Source organism: Rana temporaria, chromosome 1 (assembly GCF_905171775.1).
Source record: "Rana temporaria chromosome 1, aRanTem1.1, whole genome shotgun sequence".
In the NCBI taxonomy this organism is placed as follows: Eukaryota; Metazoa; Chordata; class Amphibia; order Anura; family Ranidae; genus Rana; species Rana temporaria.
The window spans coordinates 48,542,694-48,570,309 of NC_053489.1; the positions used below are offsets into that span (position 1 = coordinate 48,542,694).

The 27,616-nt window shown below is 47.6% G+C and overlaps 1 protein-coding gene across 1 annotated transcript in view; it reads right to left on the minus strand.

Annotated features, from left to right (window-relative positions):
- Positions 1-24,937: 24,937 nt before the first annotated feature.
- LOC120927109 (phospholipid-transporting ATPase IC-like) overlaps positions 24,938-27,616 on the minus strand; it is a 163,881-nt gene continuing 161,202 nt past the window's right edge. Inside the window, exon 28 of the mRNA XM_040337549.1 lies at positions 24,938-25,425. Within this exon, the coding sequence (XP_040193483.1) occupies positions 25,198-25,425 (228 nt within the window). The 3' untranslated portion in view covers positions 24,938-25,197. The remainder of the gene's footprint in view (positions 25,426-27,616) is intronic.

The window sequence follows — 27,616 nt, forward strand, 5'->3', positions numbered from 1 at the left end:
GTAATCAGCTGTGATCGGCCCTCTACCCCGATCTGTAATCAGCTGTGATCGGCCCTCTACCCCGATCTGTAATCAGCTGTGATTGGCCCTCTACTCCGATCTGTAATTAGCTGTGATCGGCCCTCTACTCCGATCTGTAATCAGCTCTACCCCGATCTGTAATCAGCTGTGATCGGCCCTCTACCCCGATCTGTAATCAGCTGTGATCGGCCCTCTACCCCGATCTGTAATCAGCTGTGATTGGCCCTCTACTCCGATCTGTAATTAGCTGTGATCGGCCCTCTACTACGATCTGTAATCAGCTCTACCCTGATCTGTAATCAGCTGTGATCGGCCCTCTACCCCGATCTGTAATCAGCTCTACCCCGATCTGTGATCAGCTGTGATCGGCCCTCTACCCCGATCTGTAATCAGCTGTGATCAGCCCTCTACCCCGATCTGTAATCAGCTCTACCCCGATCTGTAATCAGCTGTGATCGGCCCTCTACCCCGATCTGTAATCAGCTGTGATCGGCCCTCTACCCCGATCTGTGATCAGCTGTGATTGGCCCTCTACCCCGATCTGTAATCAGCTGTGATCGGCCCTCTACCCCGATCTGTAATCAGCTGTGATTGGCCCTTTACCGCGATCTGTAATTAGCTGTGATCGGCCCTCTACTCCGATCTGTAATCAGCTCTACCCCGATCTGTAATCAGCTGTGAACGGCCCTCTACCCGATCTGTAATTAGCTGTGATCGGCCCTCTACCCCGATCTGTAATCAGCTCTACCCCGATCTGTATTCAGCTGTGATCGGCCCTCTACCCCGATCTGTAATTAGCTGTGATCGGCCCTCTATTCTGATCTGTAATCAGCTCTACCCCGATCTGTAATTAGCTGTGATCGGCCCTCTACCCCGATCTGTAATCAGCTGTGATCGGCCTTCTACCCCGATCTGTAATCAACTCTGCCCCGTTCTGTAATTAGCTGTGATCGGCCCTCTACCCCGATCTGTAATCAGCTGTGATCGGCCTTCTACCCCGATCTGTAATTAGCTGTGATCGGCCCTCTACTCCGATCTGTAATCAACTCTGCCCCGATCTGTAATCGGCTGTGATCGGCCATCTACCCCGATCTGTAATTAGCTGTGATCAGCCCTCTACCCCGATCTGTAATCAGCTCTACCCCGATCTGTAATCGGCTGTGATCGGCCATCTACCCCGATCTGTAATCAGCTGTGATCGGCCTTTCACCCCGATCTGTAATCAGCTGTGATCGGCCCTCTACCCCGATCTGTAATCAGCTGTGATCGGCCCTCTACTCCGATCTGTAATCAGCTGTGATCCGCCTTCTACCCCGATCTGTAATCAGCTGTGATTGGCCCTCTACTCCGATCTGTAACCAGCTCTACCCCGTTCTGTAATCAGCTCTACCCTGATCTGTAATCAGCTCTACCCCGATCTGTAATCAGCTGTGATCGGCCCTCTACCCCGATCTGTAATCAGCTGTGATCGGCCCTCTACCCCGATCTGTAATCAGCTGTGATTGGCCCTCTACTCCGATCTGTAACCAGCTCTACCCCGATCTATAATCAGCTCTACCCCGATCTGTAATCAGCTGTGATCGGCCCTCTACCCCGATCTGTAATCAGCTCTACCCCGATCTGTGATCAGCTGTGATCGGCCCTCTACCCCGATCTGTAATCAGCTGTGATCGACCTTCTACCCCGATCTGTAATCAGCTGTGATCGGCCCTCTACCCCGATCTGTAATTAGCTGTGATCGGCCCTCTACTCCGATCTGTAATCAGCTCTACCCGATCTGTAATCAGCTGTGATCGGCCCTCTACCCCGATCTGTAATTCGCTGTGATCGGCCCTCTACCCCGATCTGTAATCAGCTCTACCCTGATCTGTAATCAGCTGTGATCGGCCCTCTACCCCGATCTGTAATTAGCTGTGATCGGCCCTCTACTCCGATCTGTAATCAACTCTGCCCCGTTCTGTAATTAGCTGTGATCAGCCCTCTACCCCGATCTGTAATCAGCTCTACCCCGATCTGTAATCGGCTGTGATCGGCCATCTACCCCGATCTGTAATCAGCTGTGATCGGCCTTTCACCCCGATCTGTAATCAGCTGTGATCGGCCCTCTACCCTGATCTGTAATCAGCTGTGATCGGCCCTCTACTCCGATCTGTAATCAGCTGTGATCCGCCTTCTATACCCCGATCTGTAATCAGCTGTGATTGGCCCTCTACTCCGATCTGTAACCAGCTCTACCCCGTTCTGTAATCAGCTCTACCCTGATCTGTAATCAGCTCTACCCCGATCTGTAATCAGCTGTGATCGGCCCTCTACCCCGATCTGTAATCAGCTGTGATCGGCCCTCTACCCCGATCTGTAATCAGCTCTACCCCGATCTGTAATCAGCTGTGATCGGCCCTCTACCCCGATCTGTAATTAGCTGTGATCGGCCCTCTACCCCGATCTGTAATCAGCTGTGATCGGCCTTCTACCCCGATCTGTAATCAGCTGTGATCGGCCCTCTACTCCGATCTGTAATCAGCTCTACCCTGATCTGTAATCAGCTGTGATCGGCCCTCTACCCCGATCTGTAATCAGCTCTACCCCGATCTGTGATCAGCTGTGATCGGCCCTCTACCCCGATCTGTAATCAGCTGTGATCAGCCCTCTACCCCGATCTGTAATCAGCTCTACCCCGATCTGTAATCAGCTGTGATCGGCCCTCTACCCCGATCTGTAATCAGCTCTACCCCGATCTGTGATCAGCTGTGATCGGCCCTCTACCCCGATCTGTAATCAGCTGTGATCGGCCCTCTACCCCGATCTGTAATCAGCTGTGATCGACCTTCTACCCCGATCTGTAATTAGCTGTGATCGGCCCTCTACCCCGATCTGTAATCAGCTGTGATCGGCCCTCTACCCCGATCTGTGATCAGCTGTGATCGGCCCTCTACCCCGATCTGTGATCAGTTGTGATCGGCCCTCTACCCCGATCTGTGATCAGCTGTGATCGGCCCTCTACCCCGATCTGTAATCAGCTGTGATCGGCCCTCTACCCCGATCTGTAATCAGCTGTGATCGGCCCTCTACCCCGATCTGTAATCAGCTGTGATCGGCCCTCTACCCCGATCTGTGATCGGCCCTCTACTCCGATCTGTAATCAGCTCTACCCCGATCTGTATTCAGCTGTGATCGGCCCTCTACCCCGATCTGTAATTAGCTGTGATCGGCCCTCTACTCCGATCTGTAATCAGCTCTACCCTGATCTGTAATCAGCTGTGATCGGCCCTCTACTCCGATCTGTAATTAGCTGTGATCGGCCCTCTACCCCGATCTGTAATCAGCTGTGATCGTCCCTTTACCCCGATCTGTGATCAGCTGTGATCGGCCTTCTACCCCGATCTGTAATCAACTCTGCCCCGTTCTATAATTAGCTGTGATCGGCCCTCTACCCCGATCTGTAATCAGCTGTGATCGGCCTTCTACCCCGATCTGTAATTAGCTGTGATCGGCCCTCTACCCCGATCTGTAATTAGCTGTGATCAGCCCTCTACCCCGATCTGTAATCAGCTCTACCCCGATCTGTAATCGGCTGTGATCGGCCATCTACCCCGATCTGTAATCAGCTGTGATCGGCCTTTCACCCCGATCTGTAATCAGCTGTGATCGGCCCTCTACCCCGATCTGTAATCAGCTGTGATCGGCCCTCTACTACGATCTGTAATCAGCTGTGATCCGCCTTCTATACCCCGATCTGTAATCAGCTGTGATTGGCCCTCTACTCCGATCTGTAACCAGCTCTACCCCGTTCTGTAATCAGCTCTACCCTGATCTGTAATCAGCTCTACCCCGATCTGTAATCAGCTGTGATCGGCCCTCTACCCCGATCTGTAATCAGCTGTGATCGGCCCTCTACCCCGATCTGTAATCAGCTGTGATTGGCCCTCTACTCCGATCTGTAACCAGCTCTACCCCGATCTATAATCAGCTCTACCCCGATCTGTAATCAGCTGTGATCGGCCCTCTACCCCGATCTGTAATCAGCTCTACCCTGATCTGTAATCAGCTGTGATCGGCCCTCTACCCCGATCTGTAATTAGCTGTGATCGGCCCTCTACTCCGATCTGTAATCAACTCTGCCCCGTTCTGTAATTAGCTGTGATCAGCCCTCTACCCCGATCTGTAATCAGCTCTACCCCGATCTGTAATCGGCTGTGATCGGCCATCTACCCCGATCTGTAATCAGCTGTGATCGGCCTTTCACCCCGATCTGTAATCAGCTGTGATCGGCCCTCTACTCCGATCTGTAATCAGCTGTGATCCGCCTTCTATACCCCGATCTGTAATCAGCTGTGATTGGCCCTCTACTCCGATCTGTAACCAGCTCTACCCCGTTCTGTAATCAGCTCTACCCTGATCTGTAATCAGCTCTACCCCGATCTGTAATCAGCTGTGATCGGCCCTCTACCCCGATCTGTAATCAGCTGTGATCGGCCCTCTACCCCGATCTGTAATCAGCTCTACCCCGATCTGTAATCAGCTGTGATCGGCCCTCTACCCCGATCTGTAATTAGCTGTGATCGGCCCTCTACCCCGATCTGTAATCAGCTGTGATCGGCCTTCTACCCCGATCTGTAATTAGCTGTGATCGGCCCTCTACTCCGATCTGTAATCAGCTCTACCCTGATCTGTAATCAGCTGTGATCGGCCCTCTACCCCGATCTGTAATCAGCTCTACCCCGATCTGTGATCAGCTGTGATCGGCCCTCTACCCCGATCTGTAATCAGCTGTGATCAGCCCTCTACCCCGATCTGTAATCAGCTCTACCCCGATCTGTAATCAGCTGTGATCGGCCCTCTACCCCGATCTGTAATCAGCTCTACCCCGATCTGTGATCAGCTGTGATCGGCCCTCTACCCCGATCTGTAATCAGCTGTGATCGGCCCTCTACCCCGATCTGTAATCAGCTGTGATCGGCCCTCTACCCCGATCTGTAATTAGCTGTGATCGGCCCTCTACCCCGATCTGTAATCAGCTGTGATCGGCCCTCTACCCCGATCTGTAATCAGCTGTGATCGGCCCTCTACCCCGATCTGTGATCAGTTGTGATCGGCCCTCTACCCCGATCTGTGATCAGCTGTGATCGGCCCTCTACCCCGATCTGTAATCAGCTGTGATCGGCCCTCTACCCCGATCTGTAATCAGCTGTGATCGGCCCTCTACCCCGATCTGTAATCAGCTGTGATCGTCCCTTTACCCCGATCTGTAATTAGCTGTGATCGGCCCTCTACTCCGATCTGTAATCAGCTCTACCCCGATCTGTATTCAGCTGTGATCGGCCCTCTACCCCGATCTGTAATTAGCTGTGATCGGCCCTCTACTCCGATCTGTAATCAGCTCTACCCTGATCTGTAATCAGCTGTGATCGGCCCTCTACCCCGATCTGTAATTAGCTGTGATCGGCCCTCTACCCCGATCTGTAATCAGCTGTGATCGGCCTTCTACCCCGATCTGTGATCAGCTGTGATCGGCCTTCTACCCCGATCTGTAATCAACTCTGCCCCGTTCTATAATTAGCTGTGATCGGCCCTCTACCCCGATCTGTAATCAGCTGTGATCGGCCTTCTACCCCGATCTGTAATTAGCTGTGATCGGCCCTCTACCCCGATCTGTAATTAGCTGTGATCAGCCCTCTACCCCGATCTGTAATCAGCTCTACCCCGATCTGTAATCGGCTGTGATCGGCCATCTACCCCGATCTGTAATCAGCTGTGATCGGCCTTTCACCCCGATCTGTAATCAGCTGTGATCGGCCCTCTACCCCGATCTGTAATCAGCTGTGATCGGCCCTCTACTACGATCTGTAATCAGCTGTGATCCGCCTTCTATACCCCGATCTGTAATCAGCTGTGATTGGCCCTCTACTCCGATCTGTAACCAGCTCTACCCCGTTCTGTAATCAGCTCTACCCTGATCTGTAATCAGCTCTACCCCGATCTGTAATCAGCTGTGATCGGCCCTCTACCCCGATCTGTAATCAGCTGTGATCGGCCCTCTACCCCGATCTGTAATCAGCTGTGATTGGCCCTCTACTCCGATCTGTAACCAGCTCTACCCCGATCTATAATCAGCTCTACCCCGATCTGTAATCAGCTGTGATCGGCCCTCTACCCCGATCTGTAATCAGCTGTGATCGGCCTTCTACCCCGATCTGTGATCAGCTGTGATCGGCCTTCTACCCCGATCTGTAATCAACTCTGCCCCGTTCTGTAATTAGCTGTGATCGGCCCTCTACCCCGATCTGTAATCAGCTGTGATCGGCCTTCTACCCCGATCTGTAATTAGCTGTGATCGGCCCTCTACCCCGATCTGTAATCAACTCTGCCCCGTTCTGTAATTAGCTGTGATCGGCCCTCTACCCCGATCTGTAATCAGCTGTGATCGGCCTTCTACCCCGATCTGTAATTAGCTGTGATCGGCCCTCTACTCCGATCTGTAATCAACTCTGCCCCGTTCTGTAATTAGCTGTGATCAGCCCTCTACCCCGATCTGTAATCAGCTCTACCCCGATCTGTAATCGGCTGTGATCGGCCATCTACCCCGATCTGTAATCAGCTGTGATCGGCCTTTCACCCCGATCTGTAATCAGCTGTGATCGGCCCTCTACTCCGATCTGTAATCAACTCTGCCCCGTTCTGTAATTAGCTGTGATCAGCCCTCTACCCCGATCTGTAATCAGCTCTACCCCGATCTGTGATCAGCTGTGATCGGCCCTCTACCCCGATCTGTAATCAGCTGTGATCGACCTTCTACCCCGATCTGTAATCAGCTGTGATCGGCCCTCTACCCTGATCTGTAATTAGCTGTGATCGGCCCTCTACTCCGATCTGTAACCAGCTCTACCCGATCTGTAATCAGCTGTGATCGGCCCTCTACCCCGATCTGTAATCAGCTGTGATCGGCCTTTCACCCCGATCTGTAATCAGCTGTGATCGGCCCTCTACTCCGATCTGTAATCAGCTGTGATCCGCCTTCTATACCCCGATCTGTAATCAGCTGTGATTGGCCCTCTACTCCGATCTGTAATCAGCTCTACCCGATCTGTAATCAGCTGTGATCGGCCCTCTACCCCGATCTGTAATCAGCTGTGATCGGCCTTTCACCCCGATCTGTAATCAGCTGTGATCGGCCCTCTACTCCGATCTGTAATCAGCTGTGATCCGCCTTCTATACCCCGATCTGTAATCAGCTGTGATTGGCCCTCTACTCCGATCTGTAACCAGCTCTACCCCGTTCTGTAATCAGCTCTACCCTGATCTGTAATCAGCTCTACCCCGATCTGTAATCAGCTGTGATCGGCCCTCTACCCCGATCTGTAATCAGCTGTGATTGGCCCTCTACTCCGATCTGTAACCAGCTCTACCCCGATCTATAATCAGCTCTACCCCGATCTGTAATCAGCTGTGATCGGCCCTCTACCCCGATCTGTAATCAGCTCTACCCCGATCTGTGATCAGCTGTGATCGGCCCTCTACCCCGATCTGTAATCAGCTGTGATCGACCTTCTACCCCGATCTGTAATCAGCTGTGATCGGCCCTCTACCCCGATCTGTAATTAGCTGTGATCGGCCCTCTACTCCGATCTGTAATCAGCTCTACCCGATCTGTAATCAGCTGTGATCGGCCCTCTACCCCGATCTGTAATTAGCTGTGATCGGCCCTCTACCCCGATCTGTAATCAGCTCTACCCTGATCTGTAATCAGCTGTGATCGGCCCTCTATCCCGATCTGTAATTAGCTGTGATCGGCCCTCTACTCCGATCTGTAATCAGCTCTACCCCGATCTGTAATCAGCTGTGATCGGCCCTCTACCCCGATCTGTAATTAGCTGTGATCGGCCCTCTAGCCCGATCTGTAATCAGCTGTGATCGGCCCTCTACCCCGATCTGTAATCAGCTGTGATCGGCCTTCTACCCCGATCTGTAATTAGCTGTGATCGGCCCTCTACTCCGATCTGTAATCAGCTCTACCCCGATCTGTAATCAGCTGTGATCGGCCTTCTACCCCGATCTGTAATTAGCTGTGATTGGCCCTTTACCCGGATCTGTAATCAGCTGTGATCGGCCCTCTAATCCGATCTGTAATCAGCTGTGATCGGCCCTCTACCCCGATATGTGATCAGCTGTGATCGGCCCTTTACCCCGATCTGTAATCAGCTGTGATTGGCCCTCTGCCCCGATCTGTAATCGGCTGTGATCGGCCCTCTGCCCCGTTCTGTAATCAGCTGTGATCGGCCATCTACCCCGATCTGTAATCAGCTGTGATCGGCCATCTACCCCGATATGTGATCAGCTGTGATTGGCCCTTTACCCCGATCTGTGATCAACTGTGATTGGCCCTTTACCCCGATCTGTAATCAGCTGTGATTGGCCCTCTACCCCGATCTGTAATCAGCTGTGATCGGCCCTCTACCCCGATCTGTGATCAACTGTGATTGGCCCTTTACCCCGATCTGTAATCAGCTGTGATTGGCCCTCTACCCCGATCTGTAATCAGCTGTGATCGGCCCTCTACCCCGATCTGTGATCAGCTGTGATCGGCCCTCTACCCCGATCTGTGATCAGCTGTGATCGGCCCTCTACTTCGATCTTTGATCAGCTGTCACAGAGCGTTTCCGATGCCCGGCACAATCTGTCTCACCATGTCGGGTATCTGTTTCCTACCACTGTCTTATTCACCAGGGTCTCTGCTTTCAGAAAATATAGAATGTTTTTGGGGGTTTTATGTCATCTTCGGGCCTAAATTTTTTTTAAACATATGCAACAAAAATGCAAAACCGGCTGTGAAAAGCGACGTGGAGGATAAGAATTGTGCGCTGATCACACCTCAGAGCTGCTGTGAAGTGATAGAATAATGCAGCATGCGGCCTTTCAGGGGTTAAATTAGGTCATATTGTCCAAGATCCCTCTGATAAGCGACCCACTGCAGAACGCTTTACAGAGGGCAATGAACCCAGAGAGACCTGAGAGGACGGGAGCGGTGTGTGAGGTGAGGGAAGGTTCTAGAACTGATATGGTAACATATGAGGTTCTATCTATACACCTTGTATTGTATGCTGTACACAGTGGGAGTGGAGGAGGAGGAGGAGGACATTTATTTGTAACAGACTGGACTGGGGTTTCATGGCGGACCATACATGAGGGGATTTTTAGCTGATTGCATTGCGCATGCTCACTGGCAACAGCGTTTAGGCTTACACTGGGAGTGGGAGGAGCCGGTGCATTGCCATGAAATGCGATTTGCCATGGAATGAGATGGTCCGCCTCCATCTCATCCTATTGGCTCACTCATGTCACGTGACAAAACTTCAGTCACAGCTAGGCTATCATAGGGAGAGGATCTCCTCTCCCTGTGATAGCCCGATAGCACTGTCAGCAGCGTGCCTCCCGCTCCCCGATTAAGTACACCCCGCGCCCGCTCTACTCCCCGTCCCCCGCACTCCACTCCCCGTCCCCCGTCCCCCGCACTCTACTCCCCGTCCCCCGTTAAGGCTCAGGGAACGGGGCGAGTCTACGCTATTACCGTAGACCTAGCGTTGGATACGTTAGTAGCGTAAACCTGTGCATGCGCAGTATTTACAACACCAGCCCAGTAGACCTAGCGTAGGCTACGTTAGTAGCGTAAATGATTTTCGTTATGGGAAGAAGGGAACGTTGACGGGGATATCATACCGTCACAGCGTTGACTCGCCCCGTTCCCTGAGCCTTAACAGGGGACGGGGAGTAGAGTGCGGGGTGCGGGGGACGGGGAGTAGAGCGGGCGCGGGGTGTACTTAATCGGGGAGCGGGAGGCACGCTGCTGACAGTGCTATCGGGCTATCACAGGGAGAGGAGATCCTCTCCCTATGATAGCCTAGCTGTGACTGAAGTTTTGTCACGTGACATGAGTGAGCCAATAGGATGAGATGGAGGCGGACCATCTCATTCCATGGCAAATCGCATTTCATGGCAATGCTCCGGGAATGCCTGGAGGAGCACAATCCCGCCCCCTGATTGTGATTGGAGAAATCATAAATCCCGCCTCTTGTGTCCAATCACTGTGCTGTGATTCGTTACAGTACAAGCTGATTTTTGGGAAGGGAGGGTGTCCCTGAATGGTAGTTTGGAAATGTGGTTACCCTACTATTCAGGCGGGGGTGTATTTTTGAAGCACTTGATTAGAGCCATAGGCTTCAAAAAAGGTGAACTGTGAGCGCAGAGCATTGCGCTCGCAGGTCACCCAGTTGAAGATTCGCTGTTCTAACACTGAACCACCAATCAGGAAGCACGGGTGTGTTACCCGTCACCTGATTGCCTTAAAGTGGTTGTAAACCCTTATTTGTCACTTTTACCTACAGGTAAGCCTATAATACGGCTCACCTGTAGGTATTAAGAATATCTCCTAAACCTGTATGGTTTAGGAGATATTCCCCCCGCAATGCGCCGCTGATTGCAGCGGCGCATGTGCAGGGGGGGTCCTCGGCTAAAGGACCGGCAGCCGCCGGACCTTGCCGAATTTAAATCTCCCGCGTGACGTCATCGCCGCTCCAGCCAATCACAGCGCTGGAACGGCGATACCCGGAAGACACGCCGGAGCAAGATGACATCTCGCTCTGCGTGAACCAGGTAAGTGTTCCTCACCTCGTTCCGAGGTAAGTATTTCATAATCAGCCAGTATGCGGTGCATACTGGCTGATTATGCCTTTTGACTTGCAGGTTTAAAAAAAAAAAAAAAAAGTTTATGTGGTTTACAACCGCTTTAAATGACTGGACATCTATGGGGCACAGTGGCAGCATTTAACCACTTGACCACCGGGCCTATTCTGGCACTTCTCTCCTTCATGTGAAAATCACAATTTTTTTGCTAGAAAATTAATCAGAACCCCCAAACATTATATATTTTTTTTTAGCAGACATCCTAGGGAATAAAATGGCAGTCATTGCAATACTTTTTGTCACACCGTATTTGCGCAGCGGTCTTACAAGCGCACTTTTTTTGGATAAAAATCACTTTTTTGAATTAAAAAATAAGACAACAATACATTTTGCCCAATTTTTTTATATATTGTGAAAGATAATGTTACGCCGAGTAAAATGATACCCAACATTTCACGCTTAAAAATTGCACCCGCTCGTGGCATGGCGTCAAACTTTTACCCTTAAAAATCTCGATAGGCGACGTTTAAAAAAATCTACAGGTTGCATTTTTTGAGTTGCAGAGTAGCTCTAGGGCTAGAAGTATTGCTCTCACTCTAACTATTGCGGCGATACCTCACTTGTGTGGTTTGAATATCGTTTTCATATGCGGGCGCTACTCGCGTATGCGTTTGCTTCTGCGCGCGAGCTCGTCGGGATGGGGCGCTTTAAAAAAAAATTTTTTTTGTTTTCTTATTTATTTTTATTTAGTTTTATAATTTTTTACAATGAAATAAAAAAAAAAAAATTGATCACTTTTATTCCTATTACAAGGAATGTAAACATCCCTTGTAATAGAAAAAAGCATGACAGGTCCTCTTAAATATGAGATCTGGGGTCAAAAAGACCTCACATCTCATATTTAGACTTAAATGCAAAAAAAATAAAAAATAAATAAAAATGTCATTTTTTCAAATGACAAAAAAAAATATGTTTCTTTAAGAGGCTGGGCGGGACTGACGTTTTGACGTCACTTCCGCCCAGCAGAGCTATGAGGACGGGTGAAGGAGATTTCTCCTTCAGTCCCGTCCCCGCTCAGCTGCCGAACGGTCCCGATCGCCTCCGCCGCTACCGACGGCTCCGGTAAGCGGCGGGAGGGGGGGCCCCTCTCCCGCCACCGATAACGGCGATCTCGCGGCGAATCCGCCGCGGAGACCGCCGTTATCGTGTACACCACCGCCCCCTGAAAAGATGAATATCTCGATTGTGGCAGCAGCTGCTGCCGTTACCGAGATATTCAACTTTAAAAACAGGACGTCTTTTTGACATGGGGCGGTGGTCAAGTGGTTAATGGGCACAGTGGCACCATTTGATGGGTACAGTGGCTGCAATTGATGGGCATAGTGGCGGCATTTGATGACACAGTGGCTGCATTTGATGGGTACAGTCAGTGGCTGAAATTGATGAGCACAGTGGCTGCAATTGATGGTTACAGTGGCTGTGTTTGATGGGCACAGTGGGTGCATTTGATGGGGCACAGTGGCGGCGTTTGATGGTACAATGGTTACAATTGATGGGCACAGTAGCTGCGTTTGAAGGTACAGTGGCTGTAACTGATGGGCACAGTGGCTGTGTTTGATGGGCACATTGGCTGCAAATGAAAGTCACAGTGAGGCTACAATCAATATTTTATTTTCAGAACTTTTTACTTTGTTTGCACCCCCCAAAAAAAAATTGAGCACCAGCCGCCACTGGTTAGATCTCTCCACGGAAGTACTTTTCAGAGAGATTTCACCAAAACATAAATGTTGTTTCTAAAACATCACAATGACTGATCTTAAAGAAAGTGCATCCATATACAAATGGCCACGTGATGTTATACGATTGCTGTGTAATTTTCCTATAGAAGATGTGACAGTGGGACTTGCATATGAATGAATTATGGTGACTTTTTCACATGCTAATCCTGGTTAATTCATGTGCAAATATGAAGGAGGCTCTTCCTCCACTCCTGTCACATCCACAGTTGAGGGGAAGACTTCCCTCTACCACTGCATGTCGTTCTGCAGCAAATAGTGAATTAGCGTTAGTAGGGAAGGGTTCTGCACTGGAGGATGGGTGACCTACAGGTCTATACCAGGCATGGACTGGCCATTGGGACTACTGGCAGTTTCCCGGTGGGCCGATGGCTCAGTGGGCTGGTCAGGTGCAGTCCTGGAGCCGCTCCTTTCTGACAGTGAGTGATTGGGATTTCACTCCTGTCAGGAGGAGCAGCAGCCGTCACTTGCTGGAGTGAGTATTAGCGCTGCTGCTCCCTCTCGCCCTCTAGGGGGAGATAGACAGCTGGCAGACTTTCCTTCCTCTCTCCCCTTATCACTTGTCACTTATCACATGACTGGAGAGAGGAACGATGCTGCCTTTCTGGAGAGCTGTGAGTGAGTACATGTGGGAGGGGGACAAGAGGCGGGACACTTTGATTCAAGGGGGGACACACTGATGGGGGACACTTTGATGGGGGGCACTCTGGTGCAATGGGGAACACTGATGGGGAACACTCTGATGCAGTGGGGGAAACTCTGATGGGGGACACTCTGATGCAAGGGGGGAAACTCTGATGGGGGACACTCTGATGCAAGGGGGGAAACTCTGATGCAAGGGGGAAACTCTGATGGGGGACACTCTGATGCAAGGGGGGAAACTCTGATGAGGGACACTCTAATGCAATGGGGGACACTCTGATCCAAGGGGGGCTCTCTGATGCAAGGGGGCTCTCTTATGCATTGGGGGACACTCTGATGTAAGGGGGGACACTCTAATGCAAATGGGGCTCTCTGATACAAGGGGGGACACTCTTATGCAAGGGGGGGACACTGATGCAAGGGGGGCACTCTGATGCAAGGGGGAACACTCTGATGCAAGGGGGACTCTCTGATGCAAGGGGGGACACTGAAGGGGAACATTGATGCAAGGGGGACTCTCTGCAAGGGGGTATCTCTGATGCCAGGGGGGACACTCTAATGCAAGGGGGGCTCTGATGGGGGACACTCTGATGCAAGGGAGACTCTGATGGGGGAGACTCTGATGCAAGGGGGGCTCTAATGGTGGACACTCTGATGCAAGGGGGGCTCTGCTGGTGCACACTCTGATGGGGGACACTGATACAAGGGGGCCTCTGATGCAAGGGGGACTCACTGATGCAAGGGGAGCTTTGATGGAGGGACACGGGTGCAAGGGGGACTCTGATGGGGGACACTCTGATGCAAGGGGGACACTCAAAATTAAAGTGGGTCGGTCTGGATGAAGTCCAGGGCCAAATTTTTGTCCCAGTCCTGCCCTGGTCTATACTGAGGGGGATCTGTATTGTGGAGGTGGTCTGTACTGGGTTCTTTGGGGGTATCAGTGATTAGACTCCAAAGTGTGATACATCCCTAAACACGAATATAGACATAGAGGTTCCCAAGTTGTGGGATTTTATAGGCACTTCAGATACATAACAGATACATTGATAAAAACAGATCTGTATTATAAATCATCAGTAAAAAAACAGGAAACCTGAAATATACATGATATGAACAACTAAAAATACACCAACTGAAACAGCAAGATGATGATACAATCTGGTATTCTCCACCCGACGCGTTTCAGAGACTGTGGCTCCTTCATCAGGAGGTAACCTTGTAGTTGTTCATTGGTGTATCAAAGAACATGCCATATTTGGTTTAAAAACAGCAAACGTGTGCACTGCTGAAAAATCTGTTTGTTTTTGTATTATTCGTTTTTTTATTTGTTTTTTCGGGTTGTTTGTTATGATGAAAATTCGTAAATTTGAAAATGTCGAAATTCAAACATAAAAGAAAGAAAATCCAAAAATTCGAAAGAACGAAAATCCGAAATACTAACTAACTAATAATACCTAGCTATTAATCTTATAGGTATTGGAATTTCCTTTCAAATTTTGCTGTTATGCCCCATACACACGATCGGAATTTCCCATGGATCCATCGGATTCTCCGATCGTGTGTAGCCCCATCTGAGTTTTTTCATTGGAAATTCTGATGAATTCCATCGGACTTTAGATATAGAACATGTTCTATATTTTTCCGATGGAATTCCGATGTGATTTGGCCGGGCAAAAGCCCGATCGTGTGTATTGGTCAACATGACGAATATAAATGTATCCAAAGTTACAAATTATCCGAAATAATGAATGCTGCATGTAAACAAATGGAACGGAATGAATAATAATAATAATAAAAGGTTTTAACCACTTGCCGACCGCGCACCGTCAATATACGTCCACAAGGTGGCTCTGCTGGGCGAGAGCACGTAATATGATGTCCTCTCTCCCAGCCGCCACTAGGGGCGCACGCGCGCGCCCCCCGCTCGCCCCCGACTCCCGTGCGTGTCCTTGGCGGGCTCGATCGCCGCCGGGCACACGCGATCGCTCGGTACAGAGCGGGGACCGGGAGCTGTGTGTGTAAACACACAGCTCCCGGTCCTGTCAGCGGGGGAAATGCTGATCTTCGGTTCATACAATGTATGAACCGAGGATCAGTGTTTCCCCTAGTGAGGCCACCCCCCCCCCACAGTAAGAACACACCCAGGGACATACTTAACCCCTTCCCCGCCCCCTAGTGTTAACCCCTTCACTGCCAGTGGCATTTTTATAGTAATCCAATGCATTTTTATAGCACTGATCGCTATAAAAATGCCAATGGTCCCAAAAATGTGTCAAAAGTGTCCGAAGTGTCCGCCATAATGTCGCAGTACCGAAAAAAAAAATCGCTGATCGCCGCCATTACTAGTAAAAAATATATAATAAAAATGACATAAAACTACCCCCTATTTTGTAAACGCTATAACTTTCAAACCAATCAATAAACGCTTATTGCGATTTTTTTTTACGAAAAATATGTAGAAAAATACGTATCGGCCTAAACTGAGGAAAAAAAATGTTTTTTTATATATTTTTGGGGGATATTTATTATAGCAAAATGTAAAAAATATTCATTTTTTTCAAAATTGTCGCTCTATTTTTGTTTATAGCGCAAAAACTAAAAACCGCAGAGGTGATCAAATACCACCAAAAGAAAGCTCTATTTGTGGGGAAAAAAGGACGCCAATTTTGTTTGGGAGCCACGTCGCACGACCGCGCAATTGTTTGTTAAAGCGACAGAGTCCCGAATCGCAAAAAGTACTCTGGTCTTTAGGCAGCAATATGGTCCGGGGGGTAAGTGGTTAATTATTATTATTTATTATTATTATTAATTTGTTGCGTTCCATTAGATACAGCATTCGTTATTTCAGATAATTTGTTAACTTAGGATAAAATTCGTATTCATTATGTTCACTAACAGACAAATTTGAAAGGAAATTCCATTACCTATAATTTAATAGTTAGTAATAGTTACGTTAGTAGTAGGGATGAGCCGAACGAGCCCCCCCCCCCCCCCGTTCGGTTCGCACCAGAACCTTCGAACGGACCAAACGCTCGCGCAAACTTTTAGAACCCCATTGAAGTCTATGGGATTCGAACATTCAAATTCAAAAGTGCTCATTTTAAAGGCTAATATGCAGGTTATTGTCGTAAAACAGGTTTCAGAACAAACTTTGTGTACAGATAAATAAATTCATGCCAACCTTTTTATTTGAGCCCATTTCTTTTATCCTTTGTATCGATTAGTTGTTTAATGAGTGTGCAACCCAACATGACCTATTGAGGTCCCTATATTGACTGTGACATTGGATGCATGCTTCATCCAGTAGGTGAATTACATATAACACAGTTTCAAGTGCTCACAAGGGAATAAAGGCTGTGCTTTTATTTTAAAGGTGCATACTCTTTCGCACCAGAACCTTCGAACGGACCGACCGTTCGCGCTAACATTTAGAACCCCATTGACGTCTATGGGACTCGAACGTTCGAATTCAAAAGTGCTCATTTTAAAGGCTAATATGCAGGTTATTGTCGTAAAACAGGTTTCAGAACCCGGGTCTTGCCCCAGGGAACATGTATCAATGGAAAACAAGTTTTAAAAACGGTCGTTTTTTTTCTGGAGCAGTGATTTTAATGATGCCACTTAAGGACCCCTTCACGCCGATATACGTCGGCAGAATGGCACGGCTGGGCACAGCCATGTACGTTGCCCTTTAAGCCCAGCCATGGAGTCGCGCAGCGCCGTCACGTGCACGCGACACGGTACGAAGCTCCGTGACCGCGGCCACGTGACCCGCGGACCCGATCGCCGCTGGAGTCCTGCGATCGGTCTCCGGAGCTGAAGAACGGGGAGAGCTGTGTGTAAACACAGCTTCCCCGTTCTTCACTGTGGCGCCGTCATTGATCGTGTGATCTCTTTTATAGGGAAACACAATCAATGACGTCACACCTACAGCCACACCCCCTACAGTTAGAAACAGAGATGAGGTCACACTTAACCCCTTCAGCGCCCCCTTGTGGTTAACTCCCAAACGGCAATTGTCATTTTCACAGTAAACAATGCATTTTTAATGCATTTTTTGCTGTGAAAATGACAATGGTCCCAAAAATGTGTCAAAATTGTCCGAAGTGTCCGCCATAATGTCGCAGTCACGAAAAAAATCGCTGATCGCCGCCATTAGTAGTAAAAAAAAAATAATAAAAATGCAATAAAACTATGCCCTATTTTGTAAATGCTATAAATTTGGTGCAAACCAATCGATAAACGATTATTGCAATTTTCTTTACCAAAAATAGGTAGAAGAATACGTATCGGCCTAAACTGAGGAAAAAAAATAATGTTTAATATATTTTTGGGGGATATTTATTATAGAGAAAAAGTAAAAAATATTGCATTTTTTTCAAAATTGACGCTCTATTTTTGGTTATAGCGCAAAAAATAAAAACCGCAGAGGTGATCAAATACCACCAAAAGAAAGCTCTATTTGTGGGAAAAAAAGGACGCCAATTTTGTTTGGGAGCCACGTCGCACGACCGCGTAATTGACAGTTAAAGCGACGCAGTGCCGAATCGCAAAAACTGGCCAGGTCCTTTAGCTGCCTAAAGGTCCGGGACTTAAGTGGTTAAATATCGTACCTGCTGGGTGTTACTATAAGAAAAAAGTCATTTTAAACTGCTTGCGGCTTTAATGTAATGTCTGCAATATGGATGAAAATCATTGACAAAAATAGCATGGGTTTCCCCGCTCCCCTCCCCACCAGGTCATTACCAGCCCCTTTGGCCCTATATACTTTGAACAGCATTATACAGGCGGTGCAAACAAGACAGGGACTGTAGGTTTGTTGTTAAGTAGAATCTGTTTGTAATTTTGAACTGGTACTTTTTTAAAGTGTAGCTCCAGCCAAAAAATCTATTTTTTAAGCTTTTTGGAAAACATAGAGCAGTGAGTGCGCAGTGAGGTAGGGTAGTACTGTAGTGATGTTGTACAAAACAGCCATGCTATTATCAACTATCACTGCTGTGGATTTTGATGCCCCTCGGCCTCCTAACTGTGTTTTAAAGGTTCAACTTCACATCTATGCGATGCATCAGAGTATGTGCCTTGCTGCAGAACAGCCTATTAATTTAAGAATGAAGGGCCAGATCCTCAAAAGGGATACGCCGGCGTATCTACTGATACGCCGTCGTATCCCTGTTTCTATCTTTGGAACTGATCCACAGAATCAGTTTCCAATAGATAGTCAGAAGATCCGACATGTGTAAGGGACTTACACTGCCGGATCTTAGGATGCAGTACCGCATCTGCCGCTGGGGGCATTTCGAGTCGAAATGCCGCTTCGGGTATTCAAATTAGCACTTACGGAGATCCACAAAGCTTTTACGCTTCGTTTTTTCTCCGTAAGTATTAAGTTGCATGTGTAAAATTAGGGCTGCTTTTACAAAGTGTAAACTGTTTACACCTTGTAAAAGTAGACCCTTCTTACCCGCGACGCTGTTATTTATTAATTTTTTAAAAAAAAAAATTCCCACCGTATCTTTTTTTTTTCCCGACGCAACTTTTTTTACCCGGCGCGATTCACAAAACTCGGCGTAACGTAAAACCGCGCTATGCACGTCGGGAAAATGACGTCGTGAGCATGCGCAGTACGTCCGGCGCGGGAGCGCGCCTAATTTAAATGGGACTCGCCCCATGAAAATAGGAACGCCTTGCGCCGGACGGATTTAAGTTACACAGCCGAAAATTTCTAGGTAAGTGCTTTGTGGATCGGGCACTTAGGTAGAAATTTTGCGGCGGTGTAACTTAAATCAGAATATTTAAGTTACGGCGGCTCTTTGTGGATCTGGCCCGAACTGCCTGCCACTCCTCAATAGCACCAAAGTGCATGGGCTTTTTTTAAATTTTATTTAATTTGGCGCAAACGGCCCAAAACGTTCGTAATTCAACGAACGATCGAACATACGATGTTCGAGTCGAACGTGAGTTCGACTCGAATACGAAGCTCATCCCTATTTAGTAGTTAGTTATTATATCAGATTTTCTAATATTTGGGTTTTTGAATTTTCAGATTTTCGTTCTTTTGAATATTCGTTCTTATTTTCGGATTTTCATATTTCCGAATTTCTGAAATTTCAGATTTTCGAATTTTGAAATTCCGAATTTCCGGATTCTCTTATATTCCGAAAAAATTGTTAAACGGGTTTTCGTTTATTCGGATACGAATTTGGAACAAAATCATTTGCACATATTCAGAACTTGCTGCCTCTCCGCCCCACCTTGGAGGTAACGTATGTTGTATTGGATAGAACAGCCAATCGTAAAGAGGAGCATCCAAAAGGAGCTACACTCAACCTGGAAACAACCTGAGGCCTGGCAAACCGGGTTCTGCACCTATGGACCCATTATGAAATGTCAGACCTCACATTGAGTAGTAATATGAGTATGGGCTGGCTTTATCCTTTATCCTTCTGCACACCTTTATGGAGGACACGTCTAAAGCCAACCCATTCAGTTTAAAATAGACATTTTTCTATGGCGATTAACAGCGCCCTAAACCGCCCCCGCGAACTCTTCAAGATGGTCACCCAGACCATGAATCCAGGATGTCTTGAAGTCCCCAACTCAGACACCCAAGAGTTCTGTAATGAACTATCGGATTTCTTCATCAACAAAATTGAAAGAATCCGGGAAAGCATCTTGCAAAACAATACCCCCCTCAACCCCACCGTCAATCAACCACAAAACACCCACAGAAACACTCTACAATCAACAAAGTTCACTCTGGAACCGATCTCCATCGATACCACAAAAAATATCATTGGTGCTTTGCGGAACAGCACATCGCCCAATGATATCATCCCCACCAAACTGCTGAAGGAATGTGCCGACATCCTGGCACCACCCATCACACAGCTTATAAACCAGTCATTTAAGGAAGGCACAGTGCCATCCCTGTTGAAAGAGGGCACAATCCAGCCCATCTTGAAAAAACCTAACCTGGATCCCAAGGACCCAACTCACCGCCGTCCCATAACAGGCCTAAATGTTCTATCCAAGATAATGGAGAAAGTAGTGGTACAACAGCTGCAACAGCATCTAGATACCCACAATCTACTGGATCCATTACAATCAGGCTTCCGTCCCGGACACGGGACAGAAACGGCCTTACTCAAAATATGGGACGATGCCCTCGAGGCCGCAGACGAGGGAGAATCTTGTCTCCTGGTTCTGCTGGACCTAAGCGCAGCCTTTGACACAGTAGACCACAAAATGTTACTGATGCGACTAGCCAAGGTAGCAGAAGTCGCAGAAGGTGATTTACCATGGTTTTCTTCCTTTCTTGAAAACCGATCACAAACAGTTAAATTGGGTTCTTTCACGTCGGAAAAGCGCACGGTGTCATGTGGAGTCCCCCAAGGATCCCCCCTGTCACCGGTGCTTTTCAACATCTATCTTCGCCCTCTCTTTGATATTATCAGTAGCCAAGAACTACTTTATCACTCTTATGCAGACGATACGCAATTGTATTTTCGCATCTGCAACAAAAAGGATCATCATCCCAGTTTAGAGAAATGTCTCTCTTTGATAGAAAACTGGATGACAAAGAGTTATCTTAAACTCAACAGTTCAAAAACAGAACTCCTTATGTTTCACGCCAGCCGAAAGAGTCAACTGGCAACAACCTGGACACCCCCGCCCATTCTGGGCCAAATCATCACCCCTAGCTCCAAAGTCAAAAGTCTCAGGGTCATCTTCGACACCTTCATGACAATGGACGCACAAATAGGGTCAGTAGTCAGCGGAGCGCACCATCTGTTGCGCCTACTACGCAGACTTATTCCATTTATCCCCAAAGAAGACGTAGCAGTCGTGGTGGGAACAATCGTGAATTCCAGACTGGACTATGCTAACGCCCTGTACCTCGGACTCCCAAAGTACCAAATCTCCCGTCTGCAAGTCGTTCAGAATACGGCCGCCAGACTGGTGACTGGGAAAAAAAAATGGGAATCAATCTCACCTTCGTTGAGAACCCTTCACTGGCTGCCAGTAAAAGACAGAATTGCATTTAAAGCACTCTGCCTGACACATAAGTGCATCCATGGGAAGGCGCCGCAATATCTTTGCGACAAGATAGAACCTCACAATTCTAATCGCGTTCTGCGATCCACCGACCAAAATCTGGTCAGGGTACCAAAAACCAAATACAAGTCCAAAGGAGAAAGAAGGTTTGCTTTTCAGGGTCCTAGACTATGGAACGCTTTACCAACCAGCATTCGGTTGGAGGAAAACCACCTGACTTTCAGAAGACAGATTAAAACTCTGCTCTTTTGATGTCATGAGACACGAGCAACTAGCGCCCAGAAGCGATTCAGTTCGCATGCGCCGCGCTTTATAAGTTTTTCATTCATTCATTCAAAGGCAAACATTTGTGTATAGATATAAAAAAAATATTATAAATACCTTTTTTCCCTTTTTTATAAGTGATCACATTCCCTCTGTTGTCAGCTGCATAAGAGCTGGGGGAGAAGAAGCAGCAGCACACCGATCTTCCCAGTGAATAGCTGCGCAGCGGGGTGTGTCAGGACAAGTCTGATCATTAGAGGAGAGCACACTGAGTTCCCAGCATAGCTAGAGAACTGACCATGATGTGCTGCTCTGCTGCTTAGTGTGATCAGTTTTTAACCACTTGCTAACTGCCCTATAGCACTATTACTTCTACAGAGCGGTAGCTGTGGGCAGAATCACGTATATACACATATATGCATGCATGTTTTTTTCTCCATTGGAATTCCATACAGAAGAACGGAATTTCCGATATATTTTTTTCGTCGAAAAAAAAGAGAACATGTTCTCTTTCTAAGTCCGTCGGAATTTCCGACAGAAAAAGTCAGATTGGGCACAGACACGATCGGAATATCTGATGAAAAAATTCCGTTTGACTTTTTCCATCGGAAATTCCGACCGTGTGTACAAGGCATAAGTGTCAGAATGTCCGCCGCAATATCACAGTCACGCTTAGTGCAGCCCTCCTTCACTTACCTCATCCTTCCATTTTGCTTTTAAATGTCCTTATTTCTTCTGAGAAATCCTCACTTCCTGTTCTTCTGTCTGTAACTCCACACAGTAATGAGAGGCTTTCTCCCTGGTGTGGAGAAAGCCTCTTGAGGGGGGAGGGGGCAAGCAGGAGAGTCAGGATGCCCACTAACACACAGCTCCTTTCTCTATCTGCAAAGTAGAGAGTGTCCTGACTTGCCTGCTCGCCCCCCCTCAAGAGGCTTTCTCCACACCAGGGAGAAAGCCTTGCATTACAGACAGAAGAACAGGAAGTGAGGATTTCTCAGAAGAAATAAGGACATTTAAAAGCAAAATGGAAGGATGAGGTAAGTGAAGGAGGACTGCACTAAGGTAAAGGAAGCTATGTAGGGGATTTTTTTTTCCCCTTTACAACCCCTTTAAGTCATTGATAGCTGCCATTACTAGTATTTTCACCCTGTGATCTTTCCAGTAACATACTCCCTGTTCTCACTCACTGTACTGTATCTACAGAGGTTGATTACTATAGGTCAGGTAGTGTGTTGAGACTACAGAACACCTCCCCCTCTCCTCCACAACGCAGGGGGGGGGAGGTTTTCTGTAGTTCACAGAGAGAACTGGAAGCTATGCTAACTGATAACAACCCAACACCAAAGGCACAGAATACTTTTCCTTCTCCATAACATGGCGGAGGTGTTCTGTAGTCCATAGAGAAAACCAGCAACAGTGTTGACTGATAATAATAAGCGCAGTCAGGGAACATGGGAAGTTATTATCGCAAGGTTTCTGCCAGTGGTACATTTAACAGACCAAAAGGGAGCAAATACGAGAAGATCATTGTTGGGGTTTACATACAGAACTATAAGCAAGTTTATTACATCTAAAAAAGAAACAAAAAGCCTAAAATACACTTATATATAGTTTATTAAGAGCATTAAATAAACAAATATACAAACATCGTGATCACCTGAGTCCTTGTAGAACAAGACACCTTTTTTGTCTTAACATACTGAACAATGTAAACATCACTATGACCTGTTGTTGGACTTGTTTTCTGCTGCACAACTGTCAGTGCTGGATATATACAAAATGATTGACTGACAGGAGTATATTTATAAAAAATGGGGCAAAAAAAATAAATTGTTATTTGACCATTACCTGTGATGGTTACATGTTTTTTATTAATTGATTTAAAACAGCAAATACCACATTTGGCCACTAGATGGCGCTAGGTACTATATGACTTTATTATACTGTAATAATATTTCCTGTGCTGGTGGATTTTTAAAAAAATTGATTTGAAACTAAAAATACCACATTTGGCCACCAGATGGTGCTAAGTACTATATGAATTTCCTATAATACTTAGCATCATCTAGTGGCCAAATGTGGCATTTTCCATTTTAAATAAATAAAAAACATATAGGCCGCGATTCAGATACAATTGCCCGGATTCAGATAGAGATACGACGGCGTATCTCCTGATACGCCGTCGTATCTCTGAGTTCCGACGGTCGGATCTATGCGGCCGATTCATAGAATCAGGTTCCGCATAGATCTCTCTAAGATCCGACAGGTGTAAGTGACTTACACCGTCGGATCTTAGGCTGCAATCTCCCGCTGGCCGCTATGTGGCGTTTCGTTTTTTGTACGTGACGAATATGCAAATGAGGAGTTCCGCCGATTCAGAAACGAACGCCTGCCCGTCGCTTTTTTTCTACGTCGCTTGCGTTTGGCTTTTTCCAGCGTATAGTTACCCCTGCTATGTGAGGGGTATCCTACGTTAAGTATGGCCGTCGTTCCCGCGCCGAGTTTTGAATTTTTACGTCGTTTGCGTAAGTCGATTCAGAATACGGCCGGACGCAAGTTACGCTCACGCCGAAACCAATGACGTCCTAGCGACGTCATTTGGAGCAATGCACGCTGGGAAAAATCGCGGACATCTGTTGGATCGGCGCGGGGACGCGCCTGATTTAAATTGTAGACGCCCCCTAGCCGCGGAATTTGAATTCCGCCAGGGGATTTACGATACGCCGTCACAAGTTTTGAGGTAAGTGCTTTCTGAATACAGCACTAGCCTCAAAAACTTGCGCCGGCGGATCGTAAATCAGATAGATTACGCGGATCTAAAGATCCGCTAATCTATCTGAATCTACCCCATTGTCGTATCTTTGAGCGGGCGTAGCGCATCTCATATGCGTTACGCCAACGTAACATTGAGAGGCACGTACTGCATTCAGAAAGCACTTGCTCCCAAAGTTACGTCGGCGTATCGTAAATGGGCCGGCGTAAGCCCGCGTAATTCAAAGTAGCAAGGCAGTGGGCGTGTTGTATTATAATGAAGCGTGACCCCATGTAAATGCATGTCCGATCGAACGGCGCATGCTCAGAATCACGTCGCAAATACTCCCTAAGATACGTCGGCTCAATGCTTTCGACGTGAACGTAACTTACGCCCAGCCCCATTCACGTATGACTTACGCAAACGACGAAAAATTTTACGCTGTTCCGACGTCCATACCTTAACATGACTTACCCCTGCTTTATGAGGGGTAAACTTACGCCGGACATACGCCTTATGTAAACGGCGTAGTTAAATCCGACGGGCGCAAGTACGTTCGTGAATTGGCGTATCTAGGTCATTTGCATATTCGACGCGTAAATCTACGGAAGCGCCCCATGCGGCCAGCGTAAATATGCACCCCAAGATACGACGGAGTAAGGAGACTTACGTCGGTCGTATCTTGCAAAATTCAGGCGTATCTCAGTTCCTGAATAAGCGCATAGAGACGACGGCGCGCATTTGGACTTACGACGGCGTATCTGGAGATACGCCGTCGTAAAAGTCCTTTCTGAATCCGGGCCATACAGTATGCCCAAGTCAGGATACAGCTTAAAAATACATATTTTTTTTGGCCGATTTACATAAAACGAATGTACATGCACTTTTACTGGGCAGCTTGCTCTGTGCACTCTATAAAAAGGGTTCCCCTCTCTGTAAATTGCCCATACTAACACACTTTGCACTCTTCGCCTTCCATGTATAGTCTTTATATTAGCTATGTTGAGGTGATGCACTTGTTTCTTCGCTGTTTTCTGACACTCCGCTAAGTGCCGGCTTTCTTCTTCTTATGCTGCGCCCGGTGGAGATGAGGTCACCGTACCCTTTCTGGTGGGAGAAGGCATACGCCGAACGGCGAAGGGAGGTGTTGCGCTGGATTGTGCCGGCTGTTTCTTGTTTTAGAGGTTCTTTCACTCTGTACTTCTCTGGATTTCTAGCAACCTTCAAGGGATAAAGAAAACAAATTACAATTCAAGGCTGTCCACCAATAGTAAAGGACACCTTGGGCCAGATTCACAGAAGAAGTACGCCGGCGTATCTACTGATACTCCGGCATACTTTCAAATTTGCCGCGTCGTATCTTTAGTTTGAATCCTCAAACCGAGATACGACGGCTTTTGGCTTCGATCCGACAGGCGTACGGCTTTGTACGCCTTCGGATCGTAGGTGCAATACTTCGGCGCCCGCTGGGTGGAGTTCACTTTGTTTTCCGTGTCGGTTATGCTAATTAGCTTTTTCCGGCGATCCACGAAGGTACGCGCGGCCGTCGCATTCTCTTACGTCGTCACTAGTCGGCTTTTCCCGGCGTATAGTTAAAGCTGCTGTTTTGTGGCGTATAGATAGACTTGCCATGTTAAAGTATGGCCGTCGTTCCCGCGTCGAATTATTTTTTTTTTTTTTGCGTAAGTCGACCGTGAATAGTAAAGGACGTAACGCACGTCGAAGTTAAAAAAATGGCGTCGGTGCGACGTCATTTCGAGCAAAGTACGGCGGGAAATTTCAAAACGGAGCATGCGCATTTCAATCGGCGCGGGGACGCGCTTCATTTAAATGAATCACGCCCCCTACCCGCCCAATTTGAAATACGCGCCGCAAAATCTTCTTGGTTTCGAAATTCCGCCAGGTAAGATACGGCGGCGTAGCGTATCTCTGATACGCTGCGCCAGGGCAATTCTTTATGAATCTGGCCCCTTGAACCTAACAACCAGTGCCGGTACAATGTCATCTAGAGCCCAGGTCAAACATGCTAAACTGAACCCTCCCCCCAAGAAGCAAAAATCAAAACTGAGCACTAATTTGCATGATTACCCACATAAATTCCCCCTCCCAGTACAAATCCACCCTCCCTGCTAAAATCCCCCTTCTCAATACAATCTTTACCCCCAACACAAATGCCCCCCCTCCAAAAAAATCACCCCTCCTAGCACAAATCATCTAACCCTAATATTTCCCCTCCAAGTACACATCCTCTCCCAGCACAATAACCCCTCCCAATCTTCCCTCCTAGCTTAAATCCCCCCTAAAACAATCCCTCATAGCACAAATACCCCAAAATCATCCTTACCAGCACAAATCCCCCCCACCGCCCAACATTTCCCCCTTCTAGCACAATCCCCCCCCCTACCATATAACAGCTTTTAGAACAAAACCCCCCAATCCTAACACAAATCCTCTTCCTCATTATGCCCCCCAAAACACAGATCCTCCTAAATCACTACTCCTAGCACACCCCCTAAATTTCCCCTGCCCCTGAACAATTCTTACCCCCTGCCACACCCAAATTCCCTCTTCCAATACAAATTCCTTTCCCCCAATCTCATTACAGCACCCTCCCTCCTCACATGATGCCACAGTGCCCAGGGCAGCCGTCCCTCCTGCCCACCCCTTGTCCCGGCCCTGCTAACAAGTAAAGAATCTAAAAGGAAACATTCAGTGCATGCATGTTTATAGAAGTAACTAAAGTCTATGAGTGCGGAAAGAGATCTCTCGGTGGGCAGAGACAGGGCCGCTGAAAGAAATCATGGGGCCCCCGTACAGCCTACCTGACGGGGCCCGCTTCAGCTCCACCCCTGGTCCCGCCTTTAGCTCCACCCCTGGCCCGCCTTGAAACTGTCTCTGCAGCACGTTACGGGATTGGCGGCATTGGTAGGCACCTGAAGCAGAGAACCGGGGGGGGGGGGGGGCTGCCGTCTGAAATTGAAAAAGCGGAGGGGGGGCCCTTTACAAATTATTAATAAAAATGAAAAATGAAAAAATAAAAATAAAAAAATATATAAAATAAATAAATAAACATTTATTAAAAAAAAGGGGGGGGTTGCCATTCAGGGCCCTGGGGACCTCTGGGCCCTTTAATTAAAAAAGAAAAAAAAAACATTTATATAAAAAAAAAGGGGGTTTGCCACATGGAGACCTCATGAGCCCTTTAATATATGGAATAAAAAGAAAAAAAAATGAAATAAAATATGAAAAAAAATCCGGGGCCCTGGGGACCTTTAATATATATATATATATATATATATATATATATATTTATATATATATATCTAAAATAAAAAAATATATAAAAATGTATTTATTTTTTTATAAAAAAAAGGGGTGTTTTCATCCCGGGCCCTGGGGATCTCCGGGCCCC